Raw genomic sequence first — 17,816 nt, 5'->3', positions numbered from 1 at the left:
TTTCATATATACTTTGTGTGGAGTTCCTTTTGTGGGAGGCCTGGGATGTTGCTGTTGGTGGGTGCGTGCGCAAATGCTTCACACATGTCCTCCGAGATAGGCCTGACTGCCCGCGCCGCGTTACCTAGAGGGCGAGCAGGGGTCGACTTTACATAGGAGTGGCGGTCTCTGACTGGCTGTGGCGCAAGCCCTGGCCGGCCGGGGGTCCCATTTCCTACACAGGGAGTTCCATAATTTCGCCGCTGTATGAGAGAAGGAGCGTCCACCCCAACGGGCTTTCTTGACTTTTGCCATAGCTGCCAAATGCAATGAGGCCGAGCGCAGGGCTCTGGATGGTGAGTAAGGCCGCACTAGAGGGCGCAGGACTGCCGGGCCAGTTTGATGGAAAGATTTGTGCAAAATGCACATGGCCTTAAACTGTGTCCTGGCAGCCACTGGAAGCCAGTGGAGTTCCTTTAAAGCATTCCTCGCTGATTGCCAGCGGGGGATGTTGAACAATAGTCGGGCGGCACAGTTTTGGGTGACTTGAAGTTTTTTCGTCACTGCTACCGGGGCTACTAGATATAAAACGTTTCCATAATCCAGGCGAGAGAGTATCAGGGTCTGGACCATGACCCTTCTTGCCTGGAGTGGAAGTAGGGGGAGCACTTTACGGAGCATTTTCATTAGCCCCATACAAGTAGAGGCAGTTTTGGTGGCTTGAACTGAAAAATCCAGCGCTCTATCAAGCCAGATTCCCAGGCTCTTTATCTGGTCCTTAGGAGGAGGGGGGACACCGAGGCATAAAGGCCAGCTAGAAGCTAAGGAAGTAGGGGAGGGATTACCTAGCATCATGATCTCAGTCTTCTCCCCGTTGAGTTTGAGGTGAGAGAGTTGCATCCACCTAGCAACAGCCTCCAGACAAGGGCCCAAGGTGTTAGACGAACCCTCATTGTGGTCCAAAGAGATCACAAGTTGGGTATCGTCCTTGGCCAGCCAAGCTAGCGGAAGCACATGCTAACCGTATTCTATCTGCTCACCTGCAAGAAACGAATCTACTGGACATTTCCCAGAACGGATTCCGTGCAGGTCATAGCACCGAAACTGCTCTTTTGGCTGTGGTGGAACATATCAGGAAGATGTTGGATCAGGGTCAGACGGCGGCACTGATCCTTTTGGATCTTAGTGCCGCCTTTGATACGGTGTCCCATCAGATTTTATTACATCGCATGATGGAGGCTGGAGTTGGAGAGATGGCACTTGAGTTGTTCCGCTCTTTTCTTGAGGATCGAGGTTTCAAAGTGTCTACACCTCCTTTTGTTTCTGCTTCACGCCCTATTCTTCAGGGCGTTCCCCAAGGATCGGCTCTTAGCCCCACTTTATTTAATTTATATGTTCAGCCTTTGGCGGAGGTAGCTCATAGCTTTGGTCTCTCCATAGTGTCATACGCCGATGACACGCAGCTGGCGGTGGCACTTAATGGTGACTCCAACATGGACGCCCCCACCTTCCAGTCAGCGTTAAAAGCTGTTTCTGGCTGGATGGCGAACAATCGACTTCAACTTAATGCCTCTAAGACCGAGGTCATTATTTTTGGCAAGGAAAGTGGCCTATGGGGAGATCAATGGTGGCCTACTGATCTTGGCCCTGCACCCACCCCCGTGAGTGAAGTCAGAAACCTCGGGGTATGGTTTGATGATAAGCTTTCATTTACCTCCCACACTAAACGCGTGGCCGGCGTATGTCTAGGTACTCTGCAATGTCTGAGACCCATTTTTAAATTTTTTGATGCTGAGACAAGACAGATTATGGTCCAGGCTCTGGTTCTTACCAGATTGGACTATGCCAACTCTCTGTTTTTGGGCTTAAATCAGGCCGAACTATCCCGCCTTCAGAGGGTCCAGAATGCGGCGGCTAGGATGCTTGTCGGCCTCTCGAAATTTGTCTCAGCTCGCCAAACTATCCGGAATCTCCACTGGCTACCGATCAAGCAAAGAGTTAAGTTCAAAGCCCTCTGCTTAACTTTTACAATTCTTAAACTAGCTTCCCCTCCTATTCTTTCACAGACTATCCTGCACTATGTCCCTGCTAGAGCTCTTCGCTCTGCTGGATTGAACCTCGCCACGGTGCCCCGTTTTAAACGAGCCAGAATGGGTGGACGCTCGTTCTCAGTGCTGGCGGCTGCCCTTTGGAACTCTCTACCAGCTCCACTCCGTGCAATCCCAGACCTGTTTCTTTTTAGGAAGACCTTGAAGACCTTCCTCTTTTCCACAGTTTAGTCTGTCTTCTTGCCTTCGCCTTCTCATATGTGTTGTGTTATTCAGTTCTCCAAGCGCCGGGACGCCTCTTAGCTGCGGCATCCGTGCGCTATACAAAAAATAAATAACATAACATAACATAACATCGTCTGCGTAGGTGACAATCCGCACACCAAAAGGGAGGACTATCTTCTCTAGAGGCTGCATATAGACATTAAAAAGTGTGGGGCTCAAGGAGGAACCCTGCGGAACCCCACAGCTAAGTGGATGCTTTGATGATGCCACCTCACCCTCAAACACCTGAAAAAAACGTTCCTCCATGAAGGAAGTCAGCCAGGTCAAGGCCGCGCCCGACACCCCCATGCCATTCAAACGATGTAGTAGTGTGGCATGGTTAACAGTGTCGAACGCGGCACTGAGGTCAAGAAGTATAATGGCTGTTTTTCCTCCCTGGTCCATTATAGCTCTAGCTGCCTCTGTCACTGCCAGAAGGGCAGTTTCCGTACCATGCTGGGGACGAAATCCCGTCTGGTAGACCTGTAGAAGATTGTTGGACTCTAAATAGTCCCCTAGAATTTCATTGATGTATCTCTCCAACAATTTGCTCATCCATGGAAGCAGTGAGATAGGGCGGAAATTGGACAGATTGTTCTGGTCCAAATTCGGCTTTTTCAGCAGTGCCCTTACCATCGCGCACTTCCATGTGGCAGGGACAGAGTTGGAGGTAATAGAGGTCTTAAGGGCCTCCAGAATGAACGGGCGAATAGTGTCAATCACTTTTGCTAAGGTCTGAGGAGGGTCTGGGTCGTTTGGGGATCCTGAGGTAACTTTATGAACCAATATATCTAGAGTATTGGGATCCAAGAGTGGAAAAGCGACCAATGAACAAGGTACGGGCAGGTCAGAGTCCAAAGTAGCCACATTATCACTACCAGTTGAGAGTTGGGAATAAATGGCCTGAATCTTCTTAGAAAAGAAGGTGGCCAGATTCTCACAACGAACCTGTGCACCTTCTGATGGCAGAATTTCTGGAGGAGGGGAGATTAAAGATTTGGCAATTTTAAAAATTTCCCTAGGGGAGTTAGCTGCCCTATTAATTTTGGTTTCATAGAACTCCGCTTGGGCAAGTTTTATTTTGTTCTTGTATTGCCTTATTGCCACTCTGTACTCCAGTTTCTTCATTTGAGAGCGGTCCTTCCTCCAGGCTCTCTCCGCTTTACGGCAGACTTGTTTCAACGTCCTGAGGGCAGGAGAGTACCAAGGTGCAACTTTAGATCTTTTTATCACTTGCCGAGAGCCCTTAGGGAGAACTTGATCTAATGTGGTGGAAATCCAGCTATTGAAATTAAGAACTGCCAGGTCAGAATACTTGGTTTTTTTAGGTGGCTGTTTGGAAAGGGCTTGTTGCCACTTGAGAAGCGGAAGAGAGCTCCATTTCGTACCCCAGTGCCTATCATGAGTATGTGGGATAGAGGGAGTGTTAATTGACCAAAAAAGGGGGATTAAAAAGTGGTCAGTCCAGGGTAGTGGTAGTGGTAACTCTACCAGTAAGTTGTCTGAGTTGCTATAAACGTGATCTAAAAGATGACCTTTAATGTGTGTCGCCTGAAAACCCTTTTGGGACATATCAATAGCCTGAAGATTTGACCGAAGATTATTAGCGGCAGTATTCAGGGGATCATCTAAATGCAAGTTTAAGTCACCTAGCAGAGTGAGATTAGCTGAGGTAAGCACTGAGTTAGCGGCTAACTCTGTTATATTAGCGATAAAGTCGCCAAGAGGGCCCGGTGGTCGATAGACCAAAATACCAGAAAAGGTAATTGTAGGGGAAAACTCAAGGGAAAAGTAACAACTCTCACATGCTGAAGTGGACAAGGAAATAACACGACATCTATAGATATCTTTATAAATGATTGCCAGTCCACCGCCCCTACCTGATTGGCGGTCTAGGCGCTTAAGGGTGTAGCCTTGTGGAATGGCCCATACTACTGTAGGATCGGCTTGAGACTGGAGCCATGTCTCGGTTAAAAAGAGGGCTGCCGGATTATGTTCCTCAATCAATAACGCCAGTTCAGTATGCCGACAGAGAGCCGACAGGTCCTGGTAAAGCATCAGCCTTAACCCTTTAGATTGCAAGGGATCTTGTTCGCTGGCTTTACGAAGGATGTAGGGCAAGAGCAAGGATGTAGGGCAAGGGCAAGGATGTAGGGCAAGGAGGTAGGGCAAGGGCAGGGACCAATGGGTCCCTGTCCCGGGATGAGTACACCCCTATCCTGCTCCTCTCCTGTGGGAGGGGGGCAGAGGCCTAGCTCTGATTGGGTAGGGCTCCCCATCCTCAAGATGGAGGTAGCCCGGAGTTGTGCTTCACCGTGCCTCCCCCACCTGAGGGTTGAGGCTGGCACACCGCCTTTCCTCACTTAGGGTTTCCCGCCTGTCTTGTCCGCCAGAGTGGGGGTCAGAAACGGTGGGGGCCAATTGCTGAGTACAGCAATTGGCGTGGGGAAGTTCACAAAAGGCGGCATGCCTTTGAAGCCTCCCCTGCCCATCTTGGGGGAGGAGGCTTGGCACCTCGTCCCAGGATGTGCATTGTTTCAGGCCCCCGAGAGCGGCAAGCTTTCGACCCAGGGGTCCAGAATCATGTCTGGTGGTGGCAACCTCAGTATCTCTAAGATGCCCTCTGTAGTGCATTTGGCATAACATCTCACACTGGCATCAGTGTGGGTTTAATGTGCTCAGAGGTTTGATATCAAACTTGTCAGTCTTCAGTGCAGCCATTATGGTGCTGTGGAGTTCGTAGTGACAACCTCCCAGCACCATATACTCTTAATGGCATCACTGCACTTACAGTGCCCAGAAATGGCCCTGGGTACTGTAGGGGCACAGGGCTCATGCACCTGTGCCCACACCACTGGCATAGCGCACCCAGCTAGAGGGGTGACTAAGGTATGCCAGGGAAGTGTGTTTGTGGGCATGGCACACAGGGATGTGTGTTATGTCGACTCTTTGTTTTGTTCTGCGCCAAGACACTCAGCCTGCAAAGGCAGTGTGTGTGTGTGTGTCAGGGAACAGGGCCCCCAAGGGTGGCACAATAAGTGCTGCAGCCCTTAGGGGTCTTCTCTGGTCACAGTTCCCTGGGTACCTAGGGTACCATTTACCAGGGGCTGACCTGTGGCCAGAAATGCCAATTGCGTGTAGGTTTCAACACAGTTTTAGGGAAGGAACACAGGCCCTGGGCACCTGATTGGCAGGAGCCCAGAGCACACTCAGTCAAAGCACATCAGCAATTCAGCAATAAGTGGGGGTATACCATGCAAAAAAGATGGCACTTTCTCACAAGTTTTTCCTGGCTACCCGTGGGTTGTTTCGGCAGGGCTCCGGTTACCGTCAGGACAACCGGACCGGTTGGTATTAGAAGCTCCGAGTCCCAAGGGAGTCGGTGCGGAGCAGCGGTAATTTGTGCACATGGTCAGCAGGGACCAGCAGTAATTGTCGTCACACGGAGGTCAACACTGATAACTAGTCAGGGGTGAAGGAGGGTGGTGGAGGACTCCACGCAATGCTCTGCTGTCGAGTAGCTGAGGAAAGCTCTAGGCATCCACATGCATCCCGGATTGTTGCTGATATCCTCTCGTAGGTCGTGGACGCGGCAGCTGAATTACCGGAATCAGTGCTCCGGACGAGCTGTGCTCATTGGTCCTACCTTATTTTTCAAGGGCTTCTCCTCTCCTGTTTGGGCGGAAGCCCGGCGGCAGGGCTTCTACCGGGATTTACGCAAGAAGCGATCCCTTGCCCTGGGAGCGATCTGAGCCTGCTCCTGTTCAGTCTGCCATCCTGGACACATATTGGACATTCTTATCAATAGGGACCGACACCTCCTAGGAGTCGGGCTAGACAGCATCGACTGTCGGGCTGCAAGTAGCTTTAGGGACTGTTCCCTCAAAACTTTTGACACCATGGCCCGGCAGTCCGAGCACAACTTTGAGTTGTGGTTGCACTAGAGACACCACAGGTGGGTTGGTAACCAACATGTTGCGGTGACACACACCACACAACTTAAACCCTACCTGACATTCTCGACACACAAGAAAGCAAAATGCTGAAAAGGTTGGTCAAAAGAGTCAGAGGGGTAGCTCTTCTCCGGATCAGTACTAACTGGCGCTGAAAGAAAATAACTGACATCCCTGCATCTGGGTGGCGCCTATATAGGTGACTGCAACTTCATTTCCAGAGCCAACGAAGCCGTGCGGAACCGAATGAAGCAATCCAATGGCACGCAGGGGTACTGCTCACGCAAACGTTTCCAGATCCAGTCTGACACTTGGGAAATTTAAAGGTAAGGACTTTGCAGCTAGAAGTCTCTATCAGATTATGATTAAATTACATCTTGTGATTTAAGTGTACCTGAGAGAGTTCTGATGCACTAGAACTTGATCTAGAAAACATAGGAGCTACAGCCAAATATAATTCTGTGGTGTCACTGGGCGCTAATCACTTTGGTGAGACCTTCGCGATCCTGGCATGCTGTGTCTATTCATAAGACATTTCCATTTATATGGCATATCGTTAATGCTGAGGGACTGCCAGCCTATATGCCTGAAGGTGACACCCCTCATAAAGTTGTATGGTTGTTTTTCTATTTTCCTTCTAGGTTGCAACATTCCCCCTTTTTTGTCTGCAGACATCAGTCTAATTGGGAATACCTATTCTTTATCACATATCCCATCTAGGTGTAGGGAAGGGATTTTCTTGGTCCTAAAGAAAACAGTGGATCCAGTTTGAGTCATTAAGGCATGGAACACGTCAAACCTACAACATTCATTGTGAGGTTGTCACGGATTATAGATCTCATCCCAATGGCGCCTCATTCTCTGTGTTTTATTGACAGTTCCAACGTCTATGCACCCTTTTCACAGTGCTTCACGTGCCGGCTAATCTCTGCTCTTTGGAGGAGTAATCCAGACATAACCTTTACATCGGGCTCTCTCTGTTCACATTACACTTCCAACATGGTGATCGCACTACTCAGTCTAACCCTACCCAGAAATCCACACCTGAGGCAAGTAGTACCGCACCTGTGCATTCACCCAACATTTCCAACATGGCGGCACTTTGACCGGTCTAGCCATGCCTAGAGACCCACTCCTGAGACTATTTGTATGCACCCAGTGCTTATTAAGCAACCTTTATAACGCCTTCACTTTGCCCTCCCTCTCCTCTCACTTCGCGGTGGGCAGAGAGAGGTAGGTTACGGCACAACTTTGCATGGGTCCACGAAAGTACTATTACGGCATCAGCACTGTACTTGCTGTATTTGCCTACTCAATGGCTTGTCACCTGTCTTCAGTTTTTTCTGCACCTATACGCCATACTCTGTATAGACCTATATCCCTGAAGGGGACAACCCTCAAAGTTGTGCGTTCGTTTTTCTATTATCCTTCTAGGTTGGAACATTCTCCCTATTTTTCTCTGCATACAAGTAGGCATCAGTCTAATTGGGAATACTTATTCTTTATCACATATCCCATCTAGGTTTAGAGCTGGGATTTTCTTGGTCCTGAATAAACGCTGTGGATCCAGCTTGGGCCATTAAGGAGTGAAACATGCCAACCATACAACACTCACTGTGATGCTGTGAAGGTTCATAGATCACAAACAACAGCACTGTCCCTTTCTTTTATTCCTGTCAGGGGAGCACTCTATTTAACTTCAACAGGTACCCCTTAGGCAATCACTTAGCTCTTAACCTAGCACGCCACACTACACTCACTACTCCCTCAAACATATACATCATAACGGCAAAACCAGAAGATCTCCGATAAAGAGCCCCCTTGTGGGGCCCATTGGGCATTGCAACAAAGGCCCAACAAGGAGCAGCCCAATGATGAAGCATGACACCCATTTGGGTGTGTGAGGGCTCTGTCTTCTGATCAGTAGGATCCCCTTCTCTCCACAGGGTTCCAATCTTTATTCTTTTCTTTCTACAGAAACAGCCCCCTCTTCACGTATGTCAATGATAAATGGGAGCATGGGTGCTGGACCTTAATTAACTCCTTGTCCCCCTTCTTTTTATTAACTATAAACAAATCTAGGTCAGCAGGTTTTGAGTTCAAAAGAATTAAAACATGTTGCCAGTATTAATTTGCTTTGCAAAATGTTAATTTCTTGCAACAAAGAAACTTACGCTACTCTGTACTAAGATCAATCACAGCACAATTTAGAGCAAATATATAGGTTTTTAGCTGCTGGCACAAATCTTGACATAGACACCTTAAAAATAAAGTGGATAGGGAATAAAGTGGACAGGGAAAACCCATAGGCTATTTTAACTCCCCCTACTGATCCCTTGGCCTATTTATAACCAACATCAAAGTGCTCTGCCCAAAGGTGAGGTTGTGCCCGCCCGAAATCCCACTGGATAAGGACTCTATGATAAAGCACTTCACACATTTGTGTGGGTGAGAGTCCTTTATAAAAAAGCATAGACACTTTTTGTTTACTGTTGGAAGTAGGTTTCACCTATTTTTTTCTAGCAGAGGACTCTCGGTTTTGTTTACTTGAATATTTTGTGCATTGGACAAGTAAGCCAACCCACTGAAACCCAAACCTCTGTCTGCCATTTTACAGTACTGCAGTGAGGTTGTGGAACAGAGCTTTGTGTGCTGGAAAGATAAAAATGCAAGCATAAAATGTTTGAAAATGTATGAGGTTCGTTAAAGCAAAATCTTTGCAATTAGGGCACGTACTCTAAGAAAATTCAATTAGCTTTTAGCACAGCTTACATTACTGACATTGGTGCCAATATAAAACTATTAAACAAGTTGGGGTAAATTATGATGTTTATAGAGTGCTCCTTGATTATATGCAAACATAGGTAGTAAATTAAAGCAAGAATGATGATTGTTTAAAATAAAATGTAGTCAAATAATACCAATTTGGAGAAAAAAGGGCGAAAGTTAGACACAGCTTTGCTAAACTGCTATGCAAATTCTTAAAACTTAGGTGAATTCCTATTTTTGCATGAAGAAATATACATGCATATATATATATGTTCATGATAAAATCTGCAGGGCAAGTACAAATTCTCTTGCCTAAACCTTTTTTCTTCAGGGAGAAAATATTACCCATAGGGGGAATTCATTTCCTTGCACCCTAACTTTTTTTTTATTGAAAGGGGAACTTCTCCCTCCCTGGATAGGTTTTAGCCCTGCTCTTATCAGGAGTAGATTTATTACTTTTACCATGGTGGGATTGAGCTGGAGAGCACTTGGCTAGTATCCTTAAACATGACAGTTTGCTGGTGTGCGCAAACTCATAGGGCATTCCAGATCCGGAATTACCAATTTCCGCCTACTTCCAGCTCTGTACGTAGATTTGTTCCCACAAGAATCTTCATAAGAGTCCATCCATTTACAAGTTCATAATAAACTTTTGCACATCACAGCCAAATGTAACTGTGTCAATGGCTTTGAGAATCGGGCACATACCATCTTGATTCTGCAAGACCTGCATAGTTCATCTAGTTGTAAAACGTGAACCAGTCATTGATCTAGCATATGGTATAGGTTCAAATTTATGGAAAACAGGGGAACAGAGACAGAGTAAAATTAAGTGATAGGCCAAAGAATTGCACAATATGATCAAGCGAAGAAGGTGAGACTGAGCAATCTCACTTATATTCAGTTGGCAACATGGTCACTGGACCACAAATATAAGCTGGGTATAGGTATGGTTAACAATCTGGAAAACTCAATGAAAGCTTCAAAGTAAATATGTCGAAGTAATTCACAAGACACTTCCTTGGAAACTAAATAAGAACAACATGAATGGTACAATTACAACAATGATGTATCCTGAAATTGGCTATAAACTGACCTCAGGCTTGCGAAATTGCTGTCATACTGTGATCAAAAAGTTGGGCTAAACAGAGATCATTCATAAACCGAGCTCATGACTATTCAAAGATTTGGCATAAACAGAGCCCTAGCATGTCCTTAGTTCGCTATTATCAGGTAAGTGGCATTATCGGTGCATTGATATAATCCAAACAATGACATAAAATGAGTTGGTTTTATCAGAACTCTAAACTTTACTAGAAATTGTCACCTCATTTCATGGCACCAAATGGAAAAAGAGAATTTTAACACAGGACAGGTAGTTTTCTGAAGCATCTGGTTCCTTGCACAAGTTTTATAAAAGTCCACGTTCCTGCTCATCTAATTGCCGCCATATTCCACCCTACTCCACAGTGCTGAGCTCCCTCACAGTTCTGTTTAAACGCTTTGTTCAAAATTCTACCCCCCATCCATCCCTTCTTTGCATAGCCCTAGACTTCCTCTTATACACTTTTTTTATCTGCCATGTAGGTTTACACCTCCTCCCTGACAGGCATATTGGCTGTTTTCTAAGAACTCTCCCTTTTACAGACCTGCTCCTCTTCCTTACTCGCACAGCTCTGCTCCTGTTCCTCTTTTTCAATCTGTAAGACAACAGATGTAACATATCAACCATTTATAAAAGCACAGACTAAACTGACAGTTAGATCATGAATTAATTGGGCTTAGAAACTAACAACTCAAAACTCATTGACCCTTTAATGATGAAAGGACGAGCGTACCCGCCCACAGATGAGCCAACCCAATCAGCTGCCTTACTAAATGTAGAAGCAAGGGGACTGGGTCTGTGACGTGCATGAGATGTAAAAACAGAAACAGAATTTTCATTTCCAACATTCCCATTTAAGGTGGTTACTGAATGACTCCTTGTCACCAAAGGATCAATGTCCCACTGCAACGGATTCATTTAATAACATAATGCAGCGTGTGAGTTGCAGTTTTGGTTTACTTCAGTCGATCCATTTGAATTAACACACCTGCTGGCTGAGAGACAAACAACTCGTCATTGGTGCTACTGAGAAATATGTTAAATGTAACAAACATTCTCAATTCATGTTCGTGTATTTGAAACAATTCCACTAGCTGTGCATTTTGGTTGAAGAGTAGAGTAAGGATTTTAAGGGGTCAGGGTAGCGTGAAAGAGTAGTTAGGGATTTTAGGGCTTAGGAATGGTCATCATTTAGGTGTAGTAAGGACTTTATTTTGGGTTCAGGGTTGGGTAGCGGTAGTAAGTGTTTCTAGGGTTCAGTAAAGGTTAGAGTTAAGGGGTAGTAAGGAGAAGTTAGGCTTCAAGGAAGGGTGTTAAATAATAGTAATAGCTTTTTTGGGGAAGGGTAGCATTTGATTTCGTTTTGGTTCATAGGGTTCAGGGATGGGCAGTGTTAAGGGGAAGTTAGGGATTTTAAGGCTCAGACACATTTAAGGTCTCCTTATTCTGTTCATCGCTCATCTCTCACCTCTCAAGGACACTTATCTCAGCCGTATTTGCAATTCTTCAGAAGTGGCTAAATCTGGTCTTTTATTTTTACGTTTTAACCGGTATTGAGACACCGAGAAACAGCCCACCCAGTGCTAGCTGTTCGGTTACTAACGAACTTGTGCAGAAGTCATCATGAATTAATTAAGTTATTAATAAACGTAGTATTGTTTGTGTGACTTAGCCAAAGGTTAAAAAGTCTTTCACACAGGTCATGACAGAAGAAAAAAAAGATCTAATGTGTTGCAGTTATTTTCAGAGGAAGAATCAACCGATTAATGTATTAAAATGAAGTGAAACTTGTATTTGCATCAAGAAACATGCAGCGTGTCGACTCGTGTTTTCAATCTGCATATGATGCGCTTTACTAAGTTCCCTCATGTAACTTGTAACTCACTTGTCCTCATGTAAAGCGCTCTGATACCTCCGGGTCTAGCCAGCGCTATATAAAACTCTTCAAATAAATAAATAAATACTGTATTCTTTAAATACATTTTTAAGTGACACTCCAACAGAGCAGCGTACTTCACCAAAACAGAACAGCCATTTTCTGTACAGTAAAACACTGCTGTATGGCGTGAACATTTTGAAAAACGAGCATGTACATTTCGGGGGTGGGGGAGGAAGGGCAGAAGGCAACAAGGGGAGCAGGCAGACTGCCCTGAGCTCTATAGTACAAGCTTCTCCGCCAAGCCTGACACAGCACTTTATTTGCACAACCTTGCCCTTGAGCGCATGATTAGCGTGGTTAGATAAAACGTGCCTTTTATACCCCCAGGCGGGCCCCTCTCTACATTTAGAGGAACAACGGCTAACAACACCCACTCACTTAAACAAACATTAGCAGAGCCACTAGGTCTTGCTTATGTATTGAATGTATTGTGTTGTATTGGAATATTTATATAGCACATACTACTCCTATTTGAGGCACTGAAGCTCTTATCTACATGGGTAGCACACTACACCATGTATGGTTGTATGGTTGGAAGTGGGTTGTCTTTGTTTTGATGCTATGTGGGAAGTGTTTCCAGGTCATGTGTGATGCCCACCGAGATGCTGTAATGTTTCGGGATGCAGTGCTTAGCAGCCTGATGGATGAAGAAGTGTGAGAGATAGGCATGCACATTATAGTTTTCAGTAAGCTGGTGGCTTTGAGCAGCTCTGCACCTACATGCTATTTCTTATGATCACAGTCCACTCGCTCCTTTCCCTTGGGCTGAGTGGTCGCTCCCTAGTGTCCTCCTGTGTCACTCGGTATCGTTGCTGCATTGCTTTATTGCTAATCCTGCCAATTATTGCTGCCTGCTGTGTGCCTGGTTGACGCTCTGTTAAATTTGCACTTTAGAATTTAAAATCGCCGCTTTTCCTGTATTTGCGCGTTTCCGCTGTGCTCCCCCCTCCGCCTCCATTTTGCCTGTGTTGTTGTTGTGGTCATCTGTAGCCCGCCCCGCCTCCCAGCTGAGACGCCCTCGCCCCTCCCCCTCCACTATCCATATATGACAGTTCTTCCCGCGCGCAGCGACCGCGCCCCTTGCGCGCCGAAGGTGCGCCAAAGGTAAGCCCGTCTACGCCCGTCCGCGCCTGGACCGCGCCCAGCGCCAGACCCCCTGCCCCTCGCGCTGCGCTGCCCTCCCGCATCACCTACGATGCCGCCACCCTTCTAGCCCTTAACCCCGGTCGCACCCCCAACTGCGTCCAAGCCGCTCCTGGCCACACCCATGGACCTTTCTCATGCTACTCCTGCAAATTCATCGGCACCGACAACATCTCAGCTACGACCACACCACAGACTCCTGACCCCAATCACCTACAATGCATCTTGCTCAACACCCGATCGGTCCACAGGCACGCCATTGACCTATGGAATCTACTAGACACCATCTCTCCAGACGTCGCCTTCCTAACAGAAACATGGATGAACGCTTCCTCCGCCCCAGACATCACCATTGCCATCCCTGAATATTATAAGATCACACGCAAGGACCGTACCGGCCACACAGGAGGAGGAATCGCTATCGTCCATAAAAAATCAATCCGCATCTCAACCAGCTCTGACGCCAACCTCGCCAACTCCGAACACCTTCACTTCCAGATCCACATCGACCCCAAGACCACACTCAGAGGCACCCTCCTCTACAGACCACCAGGACCCCGCGCAAAATTCAGTGAAGACATCACGGACTTCATCACTCCACACGCGCTCCCCTCCAAAGACTACATCCTTCTGGGAGACCTCAACTTTCACCTTGAAAAGATCAACGACCGCAACACCACCACCCTCTTGGACAACCTCGCCAACCTCGGACTTAACAACTGGTCACTTCCCCCACCCACATCGCAGGTCACACACTCGACCCCATCTTCACCTCCAGCAATCATGTCTCCTTCAGCCACACTACGGATCTCCTCTGGACTGACCACAGCTGCGTTCACTTCACCTACAACAAGCCAAAACCCATCAACCACCTCCAACCAACTCTGCAAAGAAACTGGAACAAAATCACCATCGACCAGATCTCCTCATCGCTCCTTCCAAACACCCCAGCCCACTCTTCTAACCCAGACCTAGCCGCCGCCAACCTCACCCTATGGTTATCCAACACCGCCGACACCTTAGCACCACTGAAAAAACGTCAAAGCAAACCTGGCAGCAAGAAGGCCTCATGGTTCAACGATGATCTTAAGAAGTCCAAGAAACTCTGCCGCTCCCTTGAAAAGGCCTGGAAAAAAGACCCAACCACTAGCACCAAGGACGCCTTCAAAAACGCCACCCGCACACACCACCAACTAATCCGAAAGGCCAAGAAAACAGCATTCAAGGATCGACTTGACAACAACGCCCACAACAGCAAGGAACTTTTCAACATCGTCAAGGAATTTACCAATCCCTCGGCCAACTCCAACGACATCACCCCCTCTCAAGCCCTCTGCGACTCCCTAGCCTCATTCTTCCACAACAAAATTGCAGACATCCACAACAGCTTCGACAACCAACCCGGAGACCAACCCACCCAACCATATGCTGAACATTCTCCCCCCTTGAACACCCTTAACGACTGGAACCCAATCTTCACTGAGGACACCATCCGCCTGATGAACTCCATTCACTCAGGATCCCCCACAGACCCATTTCCTCACCACATCTTCAACAAAGCAGACTCCGTCATAGCACCGCACCTCCAAGACGTCATCAACTGCTCCTTCAACTCCGCCACCTTCCCGGAAAGCTGGAAACACGCTGAACTCACCGCCCTTCTGAAAAAACCCACAGCGGACCCCACCGAACTCAAAAATTACCGCCCCATTTCGCTCCTTCCATTCCCGGCCAAAGTAATCGAGAAAGCTGTCAACAACCAGCTCGCCGCTTTCCTCGAAGCCAACAAATCCCTCGACTCCTCACAATCTGGCTTCCGAGCAAAACACAGCACTGAGACCGCCCTCATCGCAGCAACAGACGACATTCGAACTCTACTGGACAATGGAGACACAGTCGCCCTCATCCTCCTCGACCTCTCCGCAGCCTTTGACACAGTCTGTCATAGCACCCTTCTACAGCGCCTCAGAAACATCGGAATACAAGGAAAAGCACTTGAATGGATCACCTCGTTCCTCACCGGAAGAACCCAGAGAGTCCGCCTTCCACCATTCAAGTCCGAGGCCACTGAAGTCATCTGTGGCGTACCACAAGGATCCTCACTCAGTCCCACCCTCTTCAACGTATACATGAGCCCCCTCGCGGCCATCGCCCGCCAACACAACCTCAACATCATCTCTTACGCGGATGACACTCAACTGATCCTTTCTCTCACCAATGACCCCAGCACCGCCAAAACTAACCTACACGAAGGAATGAAATAAGTTGCCGAATGGATGAAACACAGCCGTCTGAAACTGAACTCAGATAAAACAGAAGTCCTCATCTTAGGTACATCCCCCTCTGCATGGGACGACTCTTGGTGGCCGGAAGCCCTTGGAAAAGCACCCATCCCGACAGACCACGCACGGAACCTAGGCGTTATCCTGGATTCTTCACTCTCAATGAACAGACAAGTCAGCGCCGTATCCTCATCCTGCTTCAACATTCTCCGCATGCTCAAAAAAACATTTCGCTGGATCCCCACCGAAACCAGAAAAACAGTCACCCATGCTCTGGTCACGAGCCGACTGGACTACGGAAACACCCTCTACGCAGGTACTACCGCTAAACTCCAGAAGAAACTCCAACGAATCCAAAACGCCTCAGCCAGGATCATATTAGACATCCCGCGCAACGAACACATCTCTGGCCACCTGAAAGACCTCCACTGGCTACCCGTCAATAAGAGGATCACTTTCCGACTGCTAACCCACGCACACAAATCACTCTACGACATCGGACCAGAATGCCTCAACTCACGACTGTCCTTCTACACCCCCTCCCGCCAACTACGTTCTTCCAGCCAAGCCCTCGCCACTGTACCTCGCATCAACAAGACCACCATGGGAGGCAGATCCTTCTCATACCTGGCTGCTAAAACATGGAACTCACTCCCCACTTACCTTCGCCTTACCCAGAACCACCTAGCATTCAGAAAGCAACTTAAAACGTGGATATTTGACAAGTAATCCTCCTCCCCTCCCTAAGCGCCTTGAGACCCTCTGGGTATGTAGTGCGCTATATAAATTCTTTGACTTGACTCCATTGGGCAGCAGAATGTGGCAGATCTCTTCAATTACTGCATGCCTTTGCAGCTGGTGATGGATAATTTAACTGCTGTGGACTGGTACAGTATTAAGTGAAGGACATGACTTGCAGCAATTTTATCTTATGTGAGAGCAAGAGTGTCAACCGGTATAATAGAATTATAATGCAGCCTCTATGAGCTACAATTGACTGCCTGACTGCTGGGTGTTATGATATTACAATTAGTGTAGGCCAGGAGGATTATTTATTGTGTTGTACTGTAACTGCATGTACATAGCACTTACTACCCACGATGAGGCACTGAAGCACTTTATGGCAAGCAGCATGCAGTTATGGAACCCAAGGTTAGTGTTTTTTTTCTCCAGTGGTTATTGTTCGTTATTGGGATTAGTCTTGTGCTCTTAAGGAAACTATTCTATGCATTTACTCCAATTTCTATCCTGGTAGATTAAATTAAAAAGTGTTACATGTGATGTTTAGTGAGAGTAGATATGTAAATCTATGTAAACAGTTGGCTGTTTAGTACAGTACTTTAGATGCTGTTGCAGTGGTATGACCTTTAAAGGAGACAATGTGATCTGTGAAATGAGGTGTGTGCAATTTGCAGCAATAAAACAATATGGGTTAAGGAAGTCATGCATTTTGTTTAAAGTAGCCTGTGCTCAAAGAGAGAGGCAAGCAGAGGATGCAAAGTAAGAAGAGATTCATTTAGAAGAAAAAAAGGCAACAATTTGAGGCTTTAAGTCATGGACAATTTTCACGAGTATAGAGGAGGCACTTTTGAGATTGCATACAACAATTTGATAATGCAAAACTGTAGAAAGAACCATCACCAGAATAAGAGAAAGCAATACACTATATATATGCTCTTGATAAGCACTACAGTCGACGGAAGAATCCCTCCCCCGTAAGGCAACTACTAGACCACCCCCCAACAAGAACAGCCAACCTGCTTAAGGGCTTGCAGCTCAAGCTAAAGGCTGGAAACATATATAAGGAAACCCTGAGGCTGCTCTCAATGACAGCAGCAGCCCCCATGAACATAACAACATGAGAGAGTACATGGAACAAATCATGTAAACATTGAAAATGAGATTCTGTAAATGCTAGGGCAGATGTCTAGCCTGAGAAAAATGTTAAATCATTTAGGAAATGGTGAGAATTCTTTAATATGATCCATTTCGGAGCCGAACAGTATGGCAAAGGCCAGACTGGAAGATTGCCAGAACAGCTCTTACCACCATTTCACTAACTGTATTTCTTGGAAACATCTCAGAGAAGCTAACACAGACATTGTTGCATTAGCAATGGATACGATGGATTCATGTGTCTAGGTGCCATCAAAGTGGAGCTGTGTCTGGAGAATGACAAAGATGCTTGGAACCGAAATATAAGAGTGATTTGAGACTATGCATGAATTTGCCTCTCCAGTTCCATAACTCCAGAAAAACTTGGATGACTGGCCAGCTGGACTGCAAGGCTCTTGTGCTTCCTTGGCAACTGAGGCTGTTGAGGTGAATTTCATA

General features: G+C 46.9%; 1 protein-coding gene across 3 annotated transcripts in view; it reads right to left on the bottom strand.

Moving 5' to 3' along the window:
* The window catches only part of ZMYND11 (zinc finger MYND-type containing 11), a 685,469-nt gene that overhangs the window by 217,605 nt on the left and 450,048 nt on the right, over positions 1-17,816 (bottom strand). For all 3 annotated transcript variants that reach the window (XM_086941507.1, XM_086941508.1, XM_086941509.1), the window contains exon 14: positions 10,663-10,713. In XM_086941507.1, coding sequence (XP_086797633.1) covers positions 10,663-10,713 — 51 coding nt within the window. The remainder of the gene's footprint in view (positions 1-10,662; positions 10,714-17,816) is intronic.

Source organism: Lissotriton vulgaris, chromosome 10 (genome assembly GCF_964263255.1).
Source record: "Lissotriton vulgaris chromosome 10, aLisVul1.2, whole genome shotgun sequence".
Classification (NCBI taxonomy): domain Eukaryota; kingdom Metazoa; phylum Chordata; class Amphibia; order Caudata; family Salamandridae; genus Lissotriton; species Lissotriton vulgaris.
Note: the sequence above shows the minus strand (reverse complement) of the source record. Positions and strands in the feature narration are given on the sequence as shown.